Source organism: Anguilla rostrata, chromosome 13, assembly GCF_018555375.3.
Source record: "Anguilla rostrata isolate EN2019 chromosome 13, ASM1855537v3, whole genome shotgun sequence".
Lineage (NCBI taxonomy): Eukaryota > Metazoa > Chordata > Actinopteri > Anguilliformes > Anguillidae > Anguilla > Anguilla rostrata.
Genome location: NC_057945.1, coordinates 4953904 through 4974077, shown reverse-complemented (window position 1 = coordinate 4974077; position 20174 = coordinate 4953904). Strand labels below are relative to the sequence as shown.

The 20174-nt window shown below is 41.5% G+C and overlaps 1 protein-coding gene across 1 annotated transcript in view; it reads right to left on the bottom strand.

The window, feature by feature from the left end:
• Positions 1 to 20174, bottom strand: part of pfkmb (phosphofructokinase, muscle b) — a 33850-nt gene that overhangs the window by 9973 nt on the left and 3703 nt on the right. The window contains exons 2-13 of the mRNA XM_064305677.1: positions 16478 to 16551; positions 15504 to 15581; positions 11092 to 11281; positions 8304 to 8469; positions 7064 to 7108; positions 6733 to 6841; positions 6551 to 6646; positions 6171 to 6263; positions 5626 to 5751; positions 3264 to 3328; positions 2375 to 2438; positions 1124 to 1270 (exon numbers count right to left, since the gene is read on the bottom strand). Coding sequence (XP_064161747.1) covers positions 1124 to 1270; positions 2375 to 2438; positions 3264 to 3328; positions 5626 to 5751; positions 6171 to 6263; positions 6551 to 6646; positions 6733 to 6841; positions 7064 to 7108; positions 8304 to 8469; positions 11092 to 11281; positions 15504 to 15581; positions 16478 to 16551 — 1253 coding nt within the window. The remainder of the gene's footprint in view (positions 1 to 1123; positions 1271 to 2374; positions 2439 to 3263; positions 3329 to 5625; positions 5752 to 6170; positions 6264 to 6550; positions 6647 to 6732; positions 6842 to 7063; positions 7109 to 8303; positions 8470 to 11091; positions 11282 to 15503; positions 15582 to 16477; positions 16552 to 20174) is intronic.

Genomic DNA, 20174 nt, shown 5'->3' with positions numbered 1-20174 from the left:
AAAGACTCATGTGAAGCCATGCCTGGAGTTTGCCAGAAGTCATGTGACACCCGAGACCTTCTGGAAGAAGACTGAGCTCCTGGGCTTGAAAGCAAAGCGGTACGTTTGGCACAAACAAGACACACCCCATCATCCAAGTAACACTATCCTAACTGTATGCATGGTGTTGGAAAGGCCGGTGCCACAAATGACAAGAAGAATTGAACCATATAAAGGCAAATCCTTTCAGTCAGGAAAAGTTCCTGATCCTGTGCTGGTTCATATGAAAATCTGTGGTACGTCCTGAAAATTGCCGTCCACCAACATTCCGTCCAACGACGCAGATTTGGAGCAAATTTGCATGTTTTTCCGAATCACAATTTGCAAAGCTCACATAGATGCACCTGAAAAGAGTTGTAATGGCTGTCAACAACCCATCTACAAAATATTGGGCCTCATTCACAAAACTTTTTCTTAAATTATTCTTACTTTTGTTCTTAAAAATGTTCACACGAGAAAACTATATGAGATTCATGACGCGGGTGTTGAACTTTGTTTATGTGCATATCCCAGGTGTATGAGATCATGAATGCTGGCTTTTTGTCATTTTTATGCGCAACCCTGGTCATGTGACTTGCATAAGGAAAACAGCCATAAAGAAATACAGATAAAAAAATGATGAATGCCGAAATGTTCTTGGAAACGTTCTTACACGCAGTTTACAATCAAATGTGATTGTACACGTTTCGTGAGTGAGGCCCATTGACTCTGGTGGGGGGAACATTTATACTGTAATGAGAAATGTAAGCCTTTCATTTTTTACATGTTATTGAATATAATTTGCATCATAAATGTGCTGAATTTATTGTTGTTTGTGAAAGATAAAAATATATCAATGCATACAAAATTTAAAGAGTAAAGGAGTGAAGGGGTGGGGGGGTGAATACTTTCTGTATTCACTGTACGGCACTGTGAGTACAAACACTAAACAAGTATCCCGTGTCACTGCACTGAGAACCTGTACTTTAGCCTGATGCATCACCCGACAACCCCTGACAAGTTCTACTGATAAAAAAGCGTTTTGATGAATGGTGATGAATGTGACGCCGAGCATGCTGGAGAGGCTACGCCAGTGCACACGCACCATTCCGTGAGCCAGCCCGTCGAACCCATCATGCACTGCGAACATCTGGTGGCCCTGGATGATGCCGATCCTGACGGCCGAGCGCACCGCGGCATTCATGCCAGCGCAGGGCGCCCCGACGTTCAAGATGCCAATGTTGATGTTGCTCTGGTGGAGGGAGGGAGAGAGAGACGGAGAGAGAGAGAGATAAGGGAGAGAGAGTTCAACTTGTAAATATAATTACAGTTAATTAAATCCTCTCAATAGTCTATTGCTTTTTTGTTTCTCTTTTTTCTCCTTCTATTTGGAATTGCTGTATTTGTGTGTGTGTGTTTTTTATGTAATGCTTTGGCAATGTTTACTGTATGCATTTCATGCCAATAAAGCAAATTGAATTGAATTGAATAGAGAGAGAGAGAGAGATGCTGATGAGAAGGTGAATGTAATTCTGTGTTGGAATACCTTCTCACTGTAGATTCTAGACTGAAGTACGCCTACATTCATATTGGGCCCCATTCACACTAACGCACCTGCTCAGATGGTTTTGACAAATATGCTCGTCTCTGATATTGGCACATGCTTCCATGTGCGCAGCAGTAAATGCCAACTTTCTCAGGGTGAACACATGCTCACGGGTGGACAATAAAATAACGGCACTGGAATTGAACTTGCACTACATTTCTCATATCTCCAGATTACTGCAAAATGAGCTTTGCTCTTTAATCAAGTAGCTGTTTTGCAAAATCATAGCAAGCAATGTAACACGCAAAAAGTTACAGCAATTCATTACAAATATACCATATGAATACAAATACATATTTATACACAATTCTATATGACACAAAACTGGAAAAAAAACATCCATTGAAAAAGTTATTCGTTTTTTAGTTAGTTTTACAAGAGACCGTAATCTGGATTTGTTGTGATTCCGATCAATAACTGAACAATCTGAAGTGGAGATATTTCTAGTGGCATGCAACGTTAGTCAGCTAATTTCGGAGAGCTGCATCATAAAATGTGGACCTACCAAAGCACAAATTGACACACTGTGTGTGTGTGTGTGGGTGTGAGAGAGGCAGAGAGAGAGAGAGAAATTATTGAAAATGTTACTATTTTTCTAATAGTTTGTGTTTAATAAATGTTTGTATTAATAGCATTGGGGATTAGTTTGAAATGTCAGCTGCAGTGAGAACCAATAAAAAACTCCACCTTCCCCCTAATAAGGAAAGACTACCCATTTTCCTATGGGAAACCCGTGACAGAGTTCCTCACCTTTGTCTCTGGAAGGTGAACGTGAGCCAACATCTTGTAGGTGTCCCAGTTATTTTGAAAGCTCCTAGGTAAGAAAACATCAGCAGACAGAAGACAAAGGAAAAGCATTATAGTAATGAATTTTATTAATATAGCAATTTTCTCAAACTCATTTACATATTCATTGCGGCGAGTAAGTATTTGGACAGTGACACAATTTTTGTTGTTTTAGCTCTGAAGTCCACTGAATTTGAAATTAAAAAAGGAATATGAATATGAAATTCAAAAAGGTTTGAAGTGCAGATTGTCAGCTTTAATGTAAGGTTATTTACATCCGCTCATCTTTGAAACATGGTGGAGGCAGTATTATGGCTTAGGTGTATATGGTGGCCACTGGAACTGCCTCACTTCTCTTGATGATGTGACTGCTGACAGCAGCAGCAGGATTAATTGTGAAGTGTACAGAAACATCTTATCTGCACAGATCCAACCAAAGGCCTCAAAACTCATCTGACAACGCTGTACGTTGTAGCAGGACAATGACGCCAAACACACTGCTAAAGCAACCAGGGACCTTCAGGACCAAAAATTGGAATTTTCATGACTGGCTAAGTTTGTCAGCCTACTTGAATCCAACTGAACGTGTGTGTTCACTTGCTGAACACAAGATTGAAGGCAAAATTCCCCTGAAACATACAGGAAGTGAAGATGGCTGCAGTACAGACCTAGCAGAACATCACATCATAGGGAAGATCCCCATCGTCTGGGCTTGCAACTAATTACTAAATATGATAACTGTATTTAAGAAATTAATGGATGTAGACAAAGAGATGAGTACTTGAAATATGGAGATGGAGTGATTAATGGATGGATGAACATTCACAGAAGAGGGTAAAAATGGGTGACCTACTTTCCCCTGAGCTTGATGGCATCCTCATATCGACCCTCTGCCATGGCTTTAGTGACGTCTTTAGTCTGACAGGAAACCAGGAGAAAGAGAGAGTGACTGCTCTGAACACACTCAACATGCTCCCCTTTACCATACATACACTCCAGATCATCTCTTTCATCTTTACAGTTGGTTCAGCTCTAGCTCCACTCCTGTTCCCCTATTTGTACAGTGCTTTTTACAGAGATGCTGTAACAAAAATGCTTTACAGGGGAAATACAAAAGAAAATTGGACAAAAAGCCAGGTCTGAACCCTCAAAAAGCAAACAACTGAGGTAAAAAAAAAATACTCCAGTGGCAAGAAATACAAGCCCTCTTGTTATGCAAACAAAACATCTGCTGAAGATTACATAATCAGAATTACATAATTGAATCTTAAGCAGGCTAAAGCACAACACCATATGAAAACCTGTATCATAAATGTGAATAAACTAAGTAAATGCAGAGAAGCCAAAGGAGATGTCTATTAATGGAATTTACCTTTCATCAACATTCTTTTATAGTGTACCTGAACATTGTATTGCCATGGGTGTCAACAGATTAAAAAAATAAATAAATAATATTTACAAAGATCATCATAATGTTTTAGACAAAGACAAAAAAAAAAGACTTTTTTTTTTCTTTTTTTTTCTTTATATGGCTTTGTACTCCACAATTTTAGATTTGTAATCAAACAATTGGCATGTGGTTAAAGAGCAAATTCTCAGCTTTTATTAAAGGGTATTTTTGAACACTTTGGTTTCACCATGTAGAAATTACAGCACTTTTTATACGTAGCCCCTGCCTCCCCCATTTCAGGGCAACATAATACCTATTTCGGACAAATGGCTTCACAGGTGTTTCTGATTAGTCACGTGTGTTCAGTTGCTTCCTTAGCACAGGTATAAGACAGCTTTCTGTATCTAGTCTTCATTGTAGGCATTTCTCAATATGAGGACCAGAGTTGTACTAATGAAAGTCAAGGCTGAGCCATTATGAGGCTAAGAAATAAGAAATAAACAGTCAGAGACATCAAACCTTAGGCTTACCAAAATCAACTGTTTAAAAGATTATTATGAAGAATGAGAGCACTGGTGAGCTCAGTAATCGCAAAGGGCCTGGTAGGCCAAGGAAGACCTCTACAGTTGATGATCGAATAATTCTCACCACAATGAAGAAACACCCCCAAACACCTGTCTGACAGAAACACTCTTCAGGAGGCATGCATAGACATGTCAGTGACTACTGTCAGCAGAATACTTTCCAAAAAAACTACTGATGCTACACAGCAAGATGAAAACCACTAGTTCGTTGCAAAAACCAGGTGGCCAGAGTGCGGTTTGCTAAAAACTACCCAAAAGAGCCTGCAGAGTTCTGAAAAAATGACTTGTGGACAGATGAGAACAAGATTCACCAAGTATCAAGATGATGGCAAGCTCAAAGTGCGGAGGCCAAAAGGAACAGCCCAAGATCCAAAGCATGCCCCCTCACCTGTCCCCCTCAAACTCATTTGAAGGCACTTCATCCTACAGCAAGACAATGATCCCAAACATACTACTAAAACAAAATAGGAGTTTTTAAAAGCCAAAAACTAGAAGATTCTTGACTGACCTAGTCATTCACCTCATTTGAATCCAATTGAGCACATGTGTTTCATTTTCTGCAGAGAAAACTTAAAGCAACTAGCCCCTGGAACCAGGAGCTGAAGATGGCTGCAGTACAGGCCTGGCAGAGCATCACCAGAGAAGATACTCAGCACCATGTGATGTCTATGGCTCACAGACTAATCTAAACTAAGTAATCATTGCATGCAAAGGATATGCAACAAAATACTACATGTACAAAGTACATGACTGCTTTCATTTACATAACATTAACATTATGGTGTCCTGAAATGCAGGTGCTATGTATAAAACGTGCCGTAATTTCTACAGGGTGAAACCCTTTAATAAAGGCTGAAAATTGCTTCATGACTAATCTACAATTGTGGAGTACAGAGCCAAATCAAGAAAAATATGTCTTCGTCCCAAACATGGAGCCCAATAAATATATATACACAGTAGTGTGTGTGTGTGTGTGTGTCTGTATGTGTGTGTCTGTGTGTGCGTGTATGAGTGCGTGTAGTGGGTGTATCTGTGTGTGTGTATGTGTGTGTGTGTGTGTGTGTGCGCGTGTGTGCGCGCGCGCGTGTACGTGTGTGTGTATAGTGTGCATGTATGAGTGTGTGTGTGTGGGCGTGCGTGCGTGCGTGTGTGTGTGCGTGTGTGTGCGCGCGTGCGTGTGTGTGTATGTGTGTGAGTGTGTGTGTGTGCGTGCGTGTGTGTGTAAAGCAGGGATATCTCACCACTTGCACACACTCCATCAGTGGCAGTCTGACCGCCATGTTCCCTGACAGACTGACAACGCAGGCGGGGGTCTCTGGGGTGGCCTCCAACAGAGCCATCACAGCCTCTACTCCCATCCTACTGGCCTGAGACACAGCGAGAATGGGAGAGCGATAAGAGAAGGAGAGAGAGAGAGAGAGAGATAAGAGAAGGGGAGAGAGAGAGGGAAGAAGAAAGAGAATGCTGAATAATTATTGTTGTGCACCTTGTTTTCTATATCTTTTTTTGTATCTTTACCATTAAATGGAATATAAAGAACGCAGAAAATATTCCCCAGATTAATGAAACTGTGCTCATCAACCCAACCCAGTCTGAAGCACAACAAATGCAAATGCTCAGGGAGAGGAAAAGCTTGGGCATCAACTGGGCAGCTTTCCACGCAGTGACCTGCCAGAGCCTAAGAGAAAAGACTGGATGATCACAGATCACTCCCAATACTGTGACTGCAGCTACCCAACATTAAAAAGTAGTGACTGAAACAAGGATTCAGGATGGTCAACAGTACCAGGATTCTGTCGAAAGCAGAGGGAGTGCCCCCTCTCTGGACGTGACCGAGGATGGTGGCTCGAGTGTCATAGCCAAGCCTCTTGGATACAAGCTACAGATGGAGAGGGAGAGAGAGAGAGCAAACTCGAATCTTCCTCCATATTTGGCAGATAATGCTAATAGCCATTGTTACTTATAATGCTATTCTTCTTATTTTTTTATCTGTACTACTTCTCTTTATATTACTTTTTATGTCAAATACGCTTAGGCAATGTATAAAATGTTTTACCGTACAGTGTTTTTTACACTTGAAATAGAGAGAAAGAGGCAGAGATGGACAGAATGAGAGTGAGAAGGAAAGAGAGACAGACGGAAAGCAAGCCGAGGCCAGACAATTACATCCTTGACCAGGTCGGAGGTGATCGGCTTGCCGTTCCTGTCCATGGCCCCCTCTGCTACTATGATGACGTTTAGACGAGAGCCCCGCCCCCGGGTCTAAAAGAGAGGGGAAAGATAGCACCCCTTCAGCATCAGGCGAAGAGCACTGCAGGAAGGAGCTCTTGATGGTGCGTAGGGAGTACCTCCATCAGTCTCCTACACAGGTGTTCTTCCCAGGCTTCCTCAGGAGGCATCTCTGGAATAAAGACCCAGTCAGCACCACAGGACAGCGCAGTCACCAGGGCCAGGTACCTGCAGCACACGCACAACCACTGTTACTATAACTGTCACTGTTTTTATTTGTTACTGTAAACACACACACACACACACACACACACACACACGCAGTTTAAAAAGGGATACACATCCAAACCCAGCTACAACAGAAATGAGCAGAATGTCACTGTCACACACTCTGTCAGTGTTGTGACCTCAGCACGGCAGATTTTGGTTCAGCAGTGAAGGTTTGCTCACCCACAGTGCCGGCCCATCACCTCCAGGATAAATGTCCGCTGGTGACTGAAAACAGAAGGGTCAGGTCAGGTTTTCACACGCACACAGACACGCGCACTTGAATGCCGTTCACTGCGCTCGCAATAGAGCATGTTTCACTCAGTCACTGCCCAGCTTCCGCTGTGGCCTGCAGACGCATCAAGACTGTACCTGGACTAACTATCACCACTTTGCAGGGCACTCCCAATCTAGAATCGCTCTTGTCATGTGAATCTTTCTAACTTGTTCCTGTAGCACATTCATGTTACACTTGTACCTCCTTCCAGCACTTATATTGCACTTGCATCGTTATCTTGATGTTGCAGCTCTTTGTCATGCCTCCTAGTTTGACTTACCATAACTTTCTAACCTAGCCTATACTTACTATATGAACTGGACTTAATGTGTTCATGGCTAGGAATTACTGTTACATACATTAATGAGTATTGTACCTTACCAGACCTGAGTTTTGTAGTTGTTCCAATGACCTTCAGTATGCACTTATTGTACTTCACTTGGGATAAAAGTGTCTGCCAAATAAATATAGCGTACTGTACTGCTGAGAGAAAAACATACTTCTGTGCAGTATGTTCTGTTAATTCTGGTTAACTTAGTGGACAATCTGTTGACATGATTTTGTGTATGTATATCACAACTGCTTAGTTATTTATGTACAGTATGGATTTCTTTATTTTATAACTTGATTTGTAAATTTGGAAATGACAAGCATGTCTAATTAGCTGCTATGGGCCTGATGTTATAAAACCTAAGACACATTATATATAATTATATATTAATATATGATAAAGTATTAATTCCCCCATTCATTCACATACAAACTCACACACACAGCATTCTGTGCAGTCCATTTTATTCTGCAGAATAAATAAATGTATCTGCACTTTGTTTTTGTTTAGTACACAATTCAGATACAGCAAAATCATTGTTACTGTGCTTGACGCCTCTCAGCAGAGAACAGGTACTAACCCATTACATCATTTGTATGCTTAGCAGTCACCTTTACTAATTATGTGTTTCAATTTCATTTCAGACATTTGAGACAGTTTCACTGTGAACTTTCACACCCAGCATTGGACTCGATTACATTTGAATTCATTATTGCCACTTTTTCAAATGATAAAAGGAATGTTGATACTGAAACTGACATGACTGAACTAGAATGGACCCCCAACCAAGGGATGCTGAGTGGCGATTCGGATACCTCTGCGCTGTCGTGGTGATGGCGTCCACCACCTCCATGATGCGGTGCAGGGCCGAGTCAGTGCCGATGGTCATGTCAGTGCCGCAGAAGTCATTGTCGATGGATCCCACCATGCCCACTATGTTCAGGTGAGAGGAGCCCTTGGCTTGTTCAACAGTGATCTTACCTGGAAGCAGGCAAGTGACAAGAAAACAACAAAGTTCAGAACTGTGGGACAGCAGACTGTGCGAACTAATCAATCAATGAATCAATCAGTCAATCAATCAGTCTTAATTTCTGTTTCTAGTGATTTTTTAAAATCACAAATCCCTACCAGCAACAGAGCAGCAGCAGAGAAGAGGATTAAGGCTGACTCTACTGCTACAGGGAGCTGTGCAGGGCTAACTCTACTGCTACAGGGAGCGAAGGCAAGGCTAACTCTACTGCTACAGGGAGCGAAGGCAAGGCTAACTCTACTGCTACAGGAAGCTGTGCAGGGCTAACTCTACTGCTACAGGGAGCTAAGGCAAGGCTAACTCTACTGCTACAGGGAGCGAAGGCAAGGCTGACTCTACTGCTACAGGGAGCTAAGGCAAGGCTGACTCTACTGCTACAGGGAGCTAAGGCAAGGCTGACTCTACTGCTACAGGGAGCGAAGGCAAGGCTAACTCTACTGCTACAGGGAGCTAAGGCAAGGCTAACTCGACTGCTACAGGGAGCTGTGCAGGGCTAACTCTACTGCTACAGGGAGCTGTGCAGGGCTAACTCGACTGCTACAGGGAGCTGTGGCAAGGCTAACTCGACTGCTACAGGGAGCTGTGGCAAGGCTAACTCTACTGCTACAGGGAGCTAAGGCAAGGCTGACTCGACTGCTACAGGGAGCTGTGGCAAGGCTAACTCTACTGCTACAGGGAGCTGTGCAGGGCTAACTCTACTGCTACAGGGAGCTGTGCAGGGCTAACTCTACTGCTACAGGGAGCTGTGGCAGGGCTGACTCTACTGCTACAGGGAGCTGTGGCAAGGCTGACTCTACTGCTACAGAGAGCTAAGGCAAGGCTGACTCTACTGCTACAGGAAGCTGTGGCAAGGCTAACTCTACTGCTACAGGGAGCTAAGGCAAGGCTGACTCTACTGCTACAGGGAGCTGTGGCAAGGCTAACTCTACTGCTACAGAGAGCTAAGGCAAGGCTGACTCTACTGCTACAGGAAGCTGTGGCAAGGCTAACTCTACTGCTAAGGAGCTGGCAAGGCTAACTCTACTGCTACAGGAGAGCAACTTTCCAGAAGCTTGATTAACCTACTGCTAGGGCTACAGGTAACTCTATTGCTCCCAGGAGCTAAGCAGCTCAACTTACCTTTGGGACTTAGAAAGCCAAATGTAGCACAGGAGCTTCGCCCAATCAGTGCCTGACCTCACAAATGCTCTTCTGGTTGAATGGAAGGAAATACCTGCAGTAAAGTATAAAGCATCTAGTATAAAGCCTTCCCAGAAAAGTAGAGGTTGTTATTGCAGCAAAAGTTGGACCAACTCCATATTAATGGCCATAATTTTGGATGAGATGTTGGATGTCAGGTGTGTGCATACTTTTGGCTATGTAGTGTATCACCACAATCTTAGCTTCTTTTCACTGGCCCCATGTAAAATTCCCGATTGATTTTACGGTCTGAATAATACCTTGTAACACTTGGCCTGGCATGGTCTGGCTCCCAGCTATACTGACCCTTTAGTTCCTTATGAGAGCCTCACACAGGTCCCTCCTGACACTCCCACTCAAACCAGCCTAGTTAAATCTTTTAAATCTCTTCTTAAGACCCACGTTTACAGACTTGCTTTTGTGTAATTTATTTCCTTGCTTTTGTTTTAGTGCTTTGTTAAAATTTATTCGCCATTTGATTAATTTTTATTTATTTATTATGTTCTCTTTATGTCCTTTTTATCTTTTAATAATCTAATTCCTAACTGATTTTATTTGCATCCCTTGAGTTTAAATCTACTGTCTCTGTGTACTCCATCCATCCTTTCATGTTTGTAAACTGAACTGTGTAAACTGTGTTATTAAATGAAAGCTATACAAAATAATATTAATTATTATTACATTTTTCAGAATGCCAAGAGCCATTTTGTCCCTCTGGAGACACAGGGAAAAACCAAAGCATGGAGGCAAATGGTGAATTTAACAGTCCACTATGTAATACCCATCAGTGCGACAAGCTCAGTATAGACAATATTTTGATTTGGACTCTAATGGTAGAGTACTTCACTTTACACTGCATTGGGTGAGGGGTCTGGCTTGTGTTGGCCTGAGTCTGCTGGTTTACACAGGGCAGAGGCTCGATCTTGGCCTAAATTGGACTATGACTGACAAATGGGAGTGTATGATGTTTTATACTAATATGGGAGTCCATTGCCTTTCGGTGTTATGCTGGACTGGGAAAGTATGCCAGCTGTACTGAGAGCATGTCTCATTCTGCATTGGGCTGGGTATGTGTTCTATTTTAGACTGGACTGGTAGCACGCCGGGCACACAGCTCAGAGATACTGGCCTCGCTGTGCTGAAAATACCATCGGCTATTTATGATGTCACAGTCCTCTCAGAAGGCGGGTTCATAGGGTGAGGTCTGTTCAGTGCTTTCACGTGGCAGCACTTCCTGTATTTGCTGCCATGTGATTACCTGTAGTTGCTGTATGCCATCTAATCATTTGACTTGTACTTGTTAGGACTCCAGGTTCGCCATGCTAAGCATAAGGATGCTGTATTTAAAATGATTGAGAACTCATGTGGATTTACCCTCCTACTGGTACACTCACCCGCTTTGACCAGGATGGCCAGCAGCTCACTCCACTCCGTACGGAACTGGTTGGCACCGGTCAAGCTGCCGTCGCCTCCGATGACACACAGGTTAGTGATGCCGAGCTTGACCAGGTTAAAGGCTGCTTTGGTGCGCCCCTCCTTTGTGCGGAAGTCCTGGCATCGGGCGCTGCCAATGACGGTGCCACCCTAGCACACACACACATACACACACACGCACGCACGCGCGCACATGCACACGCACACACACATACGCACGCACGCACGCACGCACGCACACACACACTTTACATTAGACAGTTGTAATATGCATATGCTTTGGACAATTCACAGTACATGTCTTTAGCAAGACTCACTTGAACTTGAACTTGAACTTGAATTTGAATTTGAATTTGAAAAACAACCTTTGAGATAACAAGTGCTTCAGTAGAACATTCCCATTTCGCATGAAGCGAATACTCTACACTAAGATGCACTAAGAAGGAATACTGATAGCAGTGTTCAGACTTATTTTATGTTGTTTGAAATCTCACAAATTTTCAATGACATTCAAGTCTGGGGACAGTGAAGGCCATTCAAAAACCTTAACCTTTCATTCCTTTAACTGCTTCACGCAGATAAGAAATCTGGCCATTTCTGGGGTGTTCTATTTAAGGCTGTCTAACTGCAGATGTGAGCATCACAGAGAGTTGGAAAATGACTTAAATAAAGCAAGACACCTGTACCATCTACAATACTAAGCCATTCATAATTTAGGTAGACAAATTAAAAAATGAAGCTGTTTTCCTTTAGTTTGAAATTAAATACAGAGAGATCACATACATAATGTAGGTAAAACTATACATGCCCTAGATTATAAACTTTGACCATGTAAAGGTCGGGTGATATGCAGCTTTCTTCAACAATTAAATGCTGCTCTATGTTAAGCTCCAATTACTCATTCAACCATATTTTTGTCAACTGCATTGAAGCACAGAATATAAGAAACATTTTTTTTAGACAATGCGGTCACATAGAGTCGGGTCACCATTGTGCACAAACCTGCATCCCTAATTCAGCAAATAATTTAACTAATTATATAATCAAGATCTGAGGCTGGAATGAAAACCTGCATACACACGGCCCTCCATGGCACGACTTTGACACCACTGCCCTAGATTATACACTTTGACCACAAGTGTTAAAAAGAATTCTGAGGGTGATATGCAGAACTACTAAAGATCTATGAAGCAAATAGTAAGTAGTGTACCCTGGTGTTCCTCAGTGTCTCTAAAGCTATCCAAAATGTCTAAATTATACATTGCTGTAAACCTAATAATTTATTTCATGAAAAATCAACCGTTTTTGACTCATAAACCTCATTTTTTACATAATTTTCAAATTGGAATTACCATTCGATCTTTTAATCAGTATAGGGTCTAAGATATTTAGGGGTCCAAAGACCTATTCAAAACCTCTCCAAAAATGAATAAAATGTTTGTCCATAATTTTTCCATTATAAAGCATATACATTTGCCCCTTATGAACGTTTAAGATGATAACGTTGAAGAATAATGAAAAAACATTGTGACACACTGTGGTACACATACCTACAGTAAACACGTAATCATTCACTCTTGTATTTTTTATTTTTTAGACTACTCCACAATGTGTAATCTTTTGTTGCATCGGGATGAGACAACATTTTACAAATGTTATTAATTATGATCGCTACAAGGGAAATTTTACATTCATCTACCACATATCAGCACACAGTAAAATTTAATCAGTATTTTGTGACAAGTATAGCCCACGGAGATACTAATACCCCACATTATGTACAATAAGTTTACAGTAATAAAATGATATTCCACTAACAAAATTTTTTTTTGGCAACTTCACCATAAAAACCAAACACCAAACATAACAATGACTGAGCCACCATGGTATACACTAGAATTCCTCTTTTTTATTTCACTATTTGGTGAGCAGTGTTTTTCACCACCGTATTGGCATACCTTCAGGCTATTGTTAGCTTATGTTGTTCCATCCATTCATTACCTATACCCGCTCATTCCTGGGCAGAGTCACAGGGATGGAGCCTATCGGGGATGCATGGGGATGGAGCGTGCATTGGGTGAGAGGCAGGAATACACCCTGGGCAGGTCACCAATCCATCGCAGTGCACACACACCATTCACTCACACACTCATACCTATGGGCAATTTAGAGTCTCCAATTAGCTTACCTGCATGTGGGAGGACATGACTGTGGGAGGACACAGCTGTCATGTATTGCCTACTAATAAAGCTAGAACACAGAGCTTGTTGTTTCCACTCATAGTTTGGTTGCAGGAGCATTGAATGTCTGAGCTGGACAGTCTCAGGACGCCGGTGTCCTGGCCACTAGGGGGCTAGCATGAAGGGGTTTTATGTAGCTCCTGCTTGATTTTGAGGTACATTCTGGTCTTGTTGAAATAGCCAACCTCTTTCAGCTTCAGTTTCTTCACAGACTCTGGGACATTAGCTTCTAGGATTTGTTGATATTTAATTGAATCCATTCTTCCTTCTACCTATACACAATCTTTCCTATGCCACAGGCTGTTACACAATCACAAGGCACAATAAATCCATCCTCATGCTTAACGGTTGGCAAGGTGCACTTTTCTTCAATGTATCTTTGGTGGTTATAGCCAGAAGAGTTAAATTTGTGTTTCACCAATCCACTTTACAGTGTTCCAAATAGTCTCTGGCTTATCTGTCTTGCACTCATCAAATATTGACTTTTGTGATGAGCTTTCAGGAAAGATTTCCTTCTGACAACGTGCAGATCATTTTTGTGCAGCCTAGGCAACGCTGCACATCGGACTGGTGTACCACTACTCCGATGTCACTAAACCTTTCTAAAGTCTTCCCCATAAGAAATGCAAAACTGAGACTCACACAGGGTACATGGACTACAGTCTGTCCCAGTGGACAGGCCCTGGCAGCCTGTATTTGATTTGTGTCAATGAGTGAGTGAATGTGTGAAAAAGTGTGTCTGAGACAAGAACGATGAAAGAGAAAGAGGCGGAAAGAAATAAAACGTCATGCTTGATGAACTCTCCTGTCAATCTCTGGTATTTTCATTTGGCTCCTGAGTATCTGATCCCATCATCTGAGCTGCTCACCCACCCTTCTCTCAGTCTTGTCCCAAATGCCAGGCTAGGTTGGGTTACTGTGTCCCCACAAAGGTTAAACAGGCTCATTTGGCAAAAATAAAACAATATTTACAGTGTTTCTCATTTTATTTCTTCCAAATATTTATTTGCCCTGTTAAAATTTTTCATTGCTGGTGGTAAATAACTCCCTCATAACTAAATCAGTGGTGCTCATAAAGATATTCATTCCATTGACTTAAGGGATCTTGTTGGTCTTTAAAAACACATTTCTTATCTAAATGCTCATCTTTCAATGATGGCTCGTTCATTGACAAGAACATCTTACAAACGTGCATCCATTTATACTGCTGTGTGTGTGTGATTTCACCAGGTGGTTAATATAGGCTACGTTCATGTTATTCAGGTAACCAGGTGAAGGTTTGGGCTCAAGACATTGTTGTCCCGGCAACAAGACTGGCTAAATTGTGAACTTGCTCCTGGGTTTATCCCAAAATGTTGCGAAATAATCTGGTTAACTCAGTTAGCTATATACGTGAAGCAGGACCCTGATCTGACTGCTAGCAAAAAATGCTATCATCTTGCATTCTCAAAATGAAAACGTTATTGAAATGTAGAGTAATGTCATAATGACTGTAGTCTATGTTCATCGATTGCAGGGCGACTGAAAGTTACAAGAAAAAGGCTTTAAAGATCCTACACTGAGCAGACTCTCAGGTTGTGAAATGTGCCATGTTGTGAACGACAGAGTATTACTGAAGAGGAAACAGTCTGTAGGCACACAAGTAGCTTCTGCTGACCCAGCTTGACTTAAACTTCTAGCACTGTTAATGAACCAATGCACCTGGCAGTACACTGAAAAACACATTAACACGTTGGTTTTATTGTACATGAAAGCGTACTTCTATTTTGTTTTCTTTATGCTGCTTCCAGAGAAATTTGTTCCCCACAGATTTTAGATGGCCCCAACAAGCAGTTATAGAGGGAGAGGTACATTACAGTTGTTAATAATAGAAAGCATGATCTCGCAAACCGACGCGATGTCTGCCTCATAACCTTTTGCCAAGCAGTTCTACGACTAACCCCAGGCAACCCTCGATAAACAAAATCTGAGAAATCTAATTAATGGGGCCCTTGGCTTGCTCATGGGGCCCCGAGGGCTAGACTTGAATTGGATCTGAGACACTGATCCTCTGCGAAAAAAACTCTACACAAACAAACATTTAACTGAATTGATCTGAATTTAATTGGTGTTAATGAATTAACTGGACTCACCAGCTGCAGCATCATGGACACGCTCTCCCAGGTGGCAGGTCGAATGTTGTCCCCGCCATCCACCAGACCCTGGTAGCCCTGAGGAGATTGACACAATGGCCATCTCAGACTGGCAAAGGTAACGTTCAACCAAGGAAAAAACGGCCGTTCCACGCACTACGTTTCAAACATCTCACCACATCCGCCCTAAAACCCTCTCAATGCCATACAAATACAAGGCTTTCAAAGCCATCCAGTCTAATACAATTCTCAGAAATTTACTTTCTGCAATAAAGAACTGTGACACGTGTTGTGATATACCGAGATTATATTTTATAATGTCACCTTTGTTCAAACACCTGTAGTGTTTGGCTTACGCTAAAACATTACATTACATTACATTATAGGCATTTAGCAGACGCTCTTATCCAGAGTGACGTACAACAAGTGCATAGGTTTCATGATGTAGAGGCGCAAAAGAAACACTAGAGTGAAGTAAGGATCGTAGTGCCAGAAGTGACCACATCGATCAGGACTCCAACCCTGTAGAGTAAGCTTGTTCAGCAAGCAAGAATCCTACCAAGACATAAAACATAAAACAAAATCCTGTGATTCTTGATCTCATCGGCCTATGAGTCTACCACCTTGGATTGAGTGTTGGGTTTTGAATCACATACCCTTTCTCCAAAACACCTGCGCCATTTTTAGCTTTACATGCCACATATATGCTGATTACACCTTTCACTTCACAGTATATATTTCTCGTGTACCCTCCGAAGAGCCTTTGCCTGTGAGTGTTTAAAAGGGACGCATAAAGGCTCTGTAAGGTCACAGCTACCGAACCCTACCCTCAGACTCATGGCCGTACAGGTTAATACTGATGAGACGGGAGATGATTCTGGATGTGCTCTCTTAGAAAAAAAACCAGTGGGTTGATGAATCATGGCCCTCCCCCTCCAGCTCAGAGCCGCTGCTGTAGATAACAGAGAACTGACCTCATGGATGAAGTAGACTTTGGCTCCTGTGTAGAGGCCGACTCGGACAGTTGCCCTCACGGCAGCGTTCATACCTGAAACACAACACAGGTTTCAGGGACCAGCTACATGGTGTATTTCACTCCATCCATCCATCCATCCATCTATCCATCCATCCATTATCTATACCCGCTTCATCTGAGCGGGGTCGCTGGAGCCTATCCCAGCACGCATTGGGCGGGAGGCAGGAAACAGCTGCATCAATTTTTATTATTTCTTATTTGATAGAATAATAAATCATCCCTAGAAACTATTTTTCCAGGCACACTCTACCTCTGAGCTCATTGGACCTCGTTCACGAAACGTGTGTGATGACATCCGACTGCTAATTGTGCTCACAAACCTTTCCATGAACATTTTGGCATTCGTAATTTTTATCTGAATTTGTTCTTCGGTACAATAGAAATCTACATCGTAAAGGCATATATGCTGAAGAGGTTTCTACTTAGAATGTTTAATTATTTATGCATTTTAAGTAGTTACAGACCTCATATTAACAACAAAATGTTTATCAATACAATTATATTTATATAACCATGTAATTATAATACAAAATAAGCTATTGTACATGGTACATTTGCGTAATACTTTCATCATCAATGTAAGTGCCACCAGCAGCAGTTTACCACTGTTGCCAGGCAACGAGGCTTGGAGGAGAGTGCGCTCGATTTGGTTATTGGTTATTATGTGAGTAGCTTATTAGCTCGCCAACAGAACACAAACTTGTGACTACCAGTAAAAATGGAAAACAATGCAGGCCTAAAATTCTTGTTTATAGTTATGTTTTTGTTTATTTGGGGTCTCAACCCATGAGCTGAAAATTGACAGGTGGAAAAATTCCCTTTGATCTGATTATTGGTCTTGACCTGTTTCTTATCACAAACTAGCTCACTCAATACTATCAGATATGACCAGTTCTCCTCAATTAGGCTATTAAGCGAGTAATAAATTTTTTTTTTTAAATTTGCATTGCAAAATTGTGTATTTTGTCGATAGCCTACTTATCCATTTGTCCTGAATGCTAACGCATGAGTGGTGTATATTTTTTTGTTATGGGTACCTAAGGATTAAAAGACATTTAATGTTAGTACTCCAACATTACATTTAAATTGAATCTAACATTTAATTTCTTTAAAATTATGATCAGGAAGACACTGTGTGTTTACATGGCAATGGATTATTCATAGATCTGAACAATCCTGCCAATTGATTATTCACATTGCTGGCAGGCTTGGTAATTAAGGAAAATTTATTAATTAATTTGAGACCAATGATCAGTTTTTCAGCTCAACGATCGCCTCTGGTCACTATCACAATGCTGAGAACAGTGAAGGACACTTGAGCCTGTGTGTCTCACATGTAGGCATGCTGCAGATGCACAGAATATGATTATTAATAAAATGACAAAATGATAGGCACCATATTTTGGCACGCACACCTAATTTCTCTTCCTGCATGAGAACAGATTGCTTTGTCCCTAGATGTGAACCGTACCACAGTTTAATTGGAATTGTTCTCAGATCTCCTTGTCCAGGTAAACTCCGGTACGTTTCCTTGGTCTCCACCCGGGGTCAGAAAAAGCCTTCACTCTACCAACTGTTTAGGTGAACCAATCCTGGATTCAGACTGAACTGCCAGTGTGAATACCACCTAAATGACCTAAAGACATAAACTAGAGCCAAATAAGGCAGCAGGCCCTTAGGCATATACTCAAAGGTACTCAAAGAGTTCATTTATAAACCGCTAGCAGGTATTTTTAGGCAGTCTTTAGAAATTGGAGAAATACCGGATGACTGCAAGCGAGGTAACATAATAACAATATATACGAGACCATACTGATCCAGGAACCTACAGGCTCGTCAGTTTGACTTGCACCACTTGTAATACTGGCTTCTATCTTTAGAGACAAGTTGGATTTATTTCTTGAAAATAACAACATCCTCAGGGATAGCTCAAGGTCATGTCTGACAAATCTTTGGGCATTCTTTGAGGAGGCTACCTGAAACAAGGCTTAAGATTTAGAAAAGGCATTTGGTAAAGTACCACACGAGAGACTCATTATCAAAATGAAGACAGTGGGAATTACAGGAGTTATTTCAGAGTGGGTTCAGAATGGGCACATTGTAGTACACAAAGAATAGTAGGAGGGATCTTATCTGAGCAGAGTACTGTGGGAAGTTTAGTTCCACAAGGATCGGTGTTGGGACCACTGCTCTTACTTATTTACATAAATGACCTTGACATGGGCATTTAAATACTAAAAATTAGTTAAATTTACTGATGATTCAAAACTGGGGGGCTCAGCTAACAGTTTGGAATCTACTAAAGTGATCCAAGAAGATTTAAATAGAACCCAGAAGTGGGCAGAAACCTAACAAATGAAATTCAGTATAGAAAATGTAAAGTTCTGCATAAGGTTCTACATCTGTGATAATAAAAACATAAAGCAGAAGCTGGACTACTTTAAGGAAGGAACAAAACTTTGAACATGCTCAATTTCCAAAAGCAGTAGTTAATCAAAGCCTTTCAGTTTCTAGGCATTGTGCTGTAACAATTTAAAATGGCCAACAGGATGCAGGGATATATATTAAATATAAATCCAAGGGAAGTTACACATATATTATAAATTTGTCAGACCGCACTCAGAGTGCTATATGTAGTTCTGGATACCCTACTACAAGCAAGATATAGAGGCTCTGGAAAAAGTTTGAAGAAGAGCAAATAAATTGGTTCCTGCTATGAAAGATAAACATTATGAGGAAAGAGTTAAGATGCTTAAAAGGAGACTTACGGGTGATTTGTTTAAGACTTTTAAATTCATAAAAGGGATTAACAAAGTGAACAACAAGGGATTCTTCAGTTTGAGTTCTGTCAGTAGAACGAGGGGCCATAGATGGAAATGAGCAAAAGGTAAATTCCACACAGACATCAGGAAGTATTTCTTCACACAGAGAGTAGTCACTGTGTAGAATCGCTTTCAAGGTTATGTAGTAGGGGCAGATACTCTGGGGATTTTTAAGACCATCGTAATTTTATGTTATGCTATTCTATGACACGTTAAGTCCCACAGCCAAACCCAACACTTAGCAATGGTATATTTGCTGGATTTGGATTAATTGTCTAATCATGCCTTTTTATACCTTTAATTAAGAACAAATGTAAGAAGAATTTAGGAAAAGGTTTCTGAATGAGGCCCGGTGGCAATAGGCAGCTGTATTATAGGGCATTTTCATATATGACCTTTAAGAAATATGATTTCCCCCTTTCTTATGATTTAAAGGCATCTGCACTAGAGCAGTGAAGATAAATCAGAAGCTAAACATGCAAGTCCTGCCAAACTCATGTATGGCAACAACTTCCGATCAATCTGTTGTCCCGCAGCTGATTTGTGCCACCACTGTGGCAGAATGCTGGACATCAGGTAGGTAACAGACCAAGGTGACGAGGTGGAGAATACTGTGCCCCGTCCACTGAAACTGCACTGAGAAGCAGTGATTTAGCTGGACATGCCAACAGTAGAGAAGCAAGCTGGACATGCCACCAGTAGAGAAATACTGATTTAGCTGGACAGGCCACCAGTAGAGAAATACTGATTTAGCTGGACATGCCACCAGTAGAGAAATACTGATTTAACTGGACATGCCACCAGTAGAGAAGC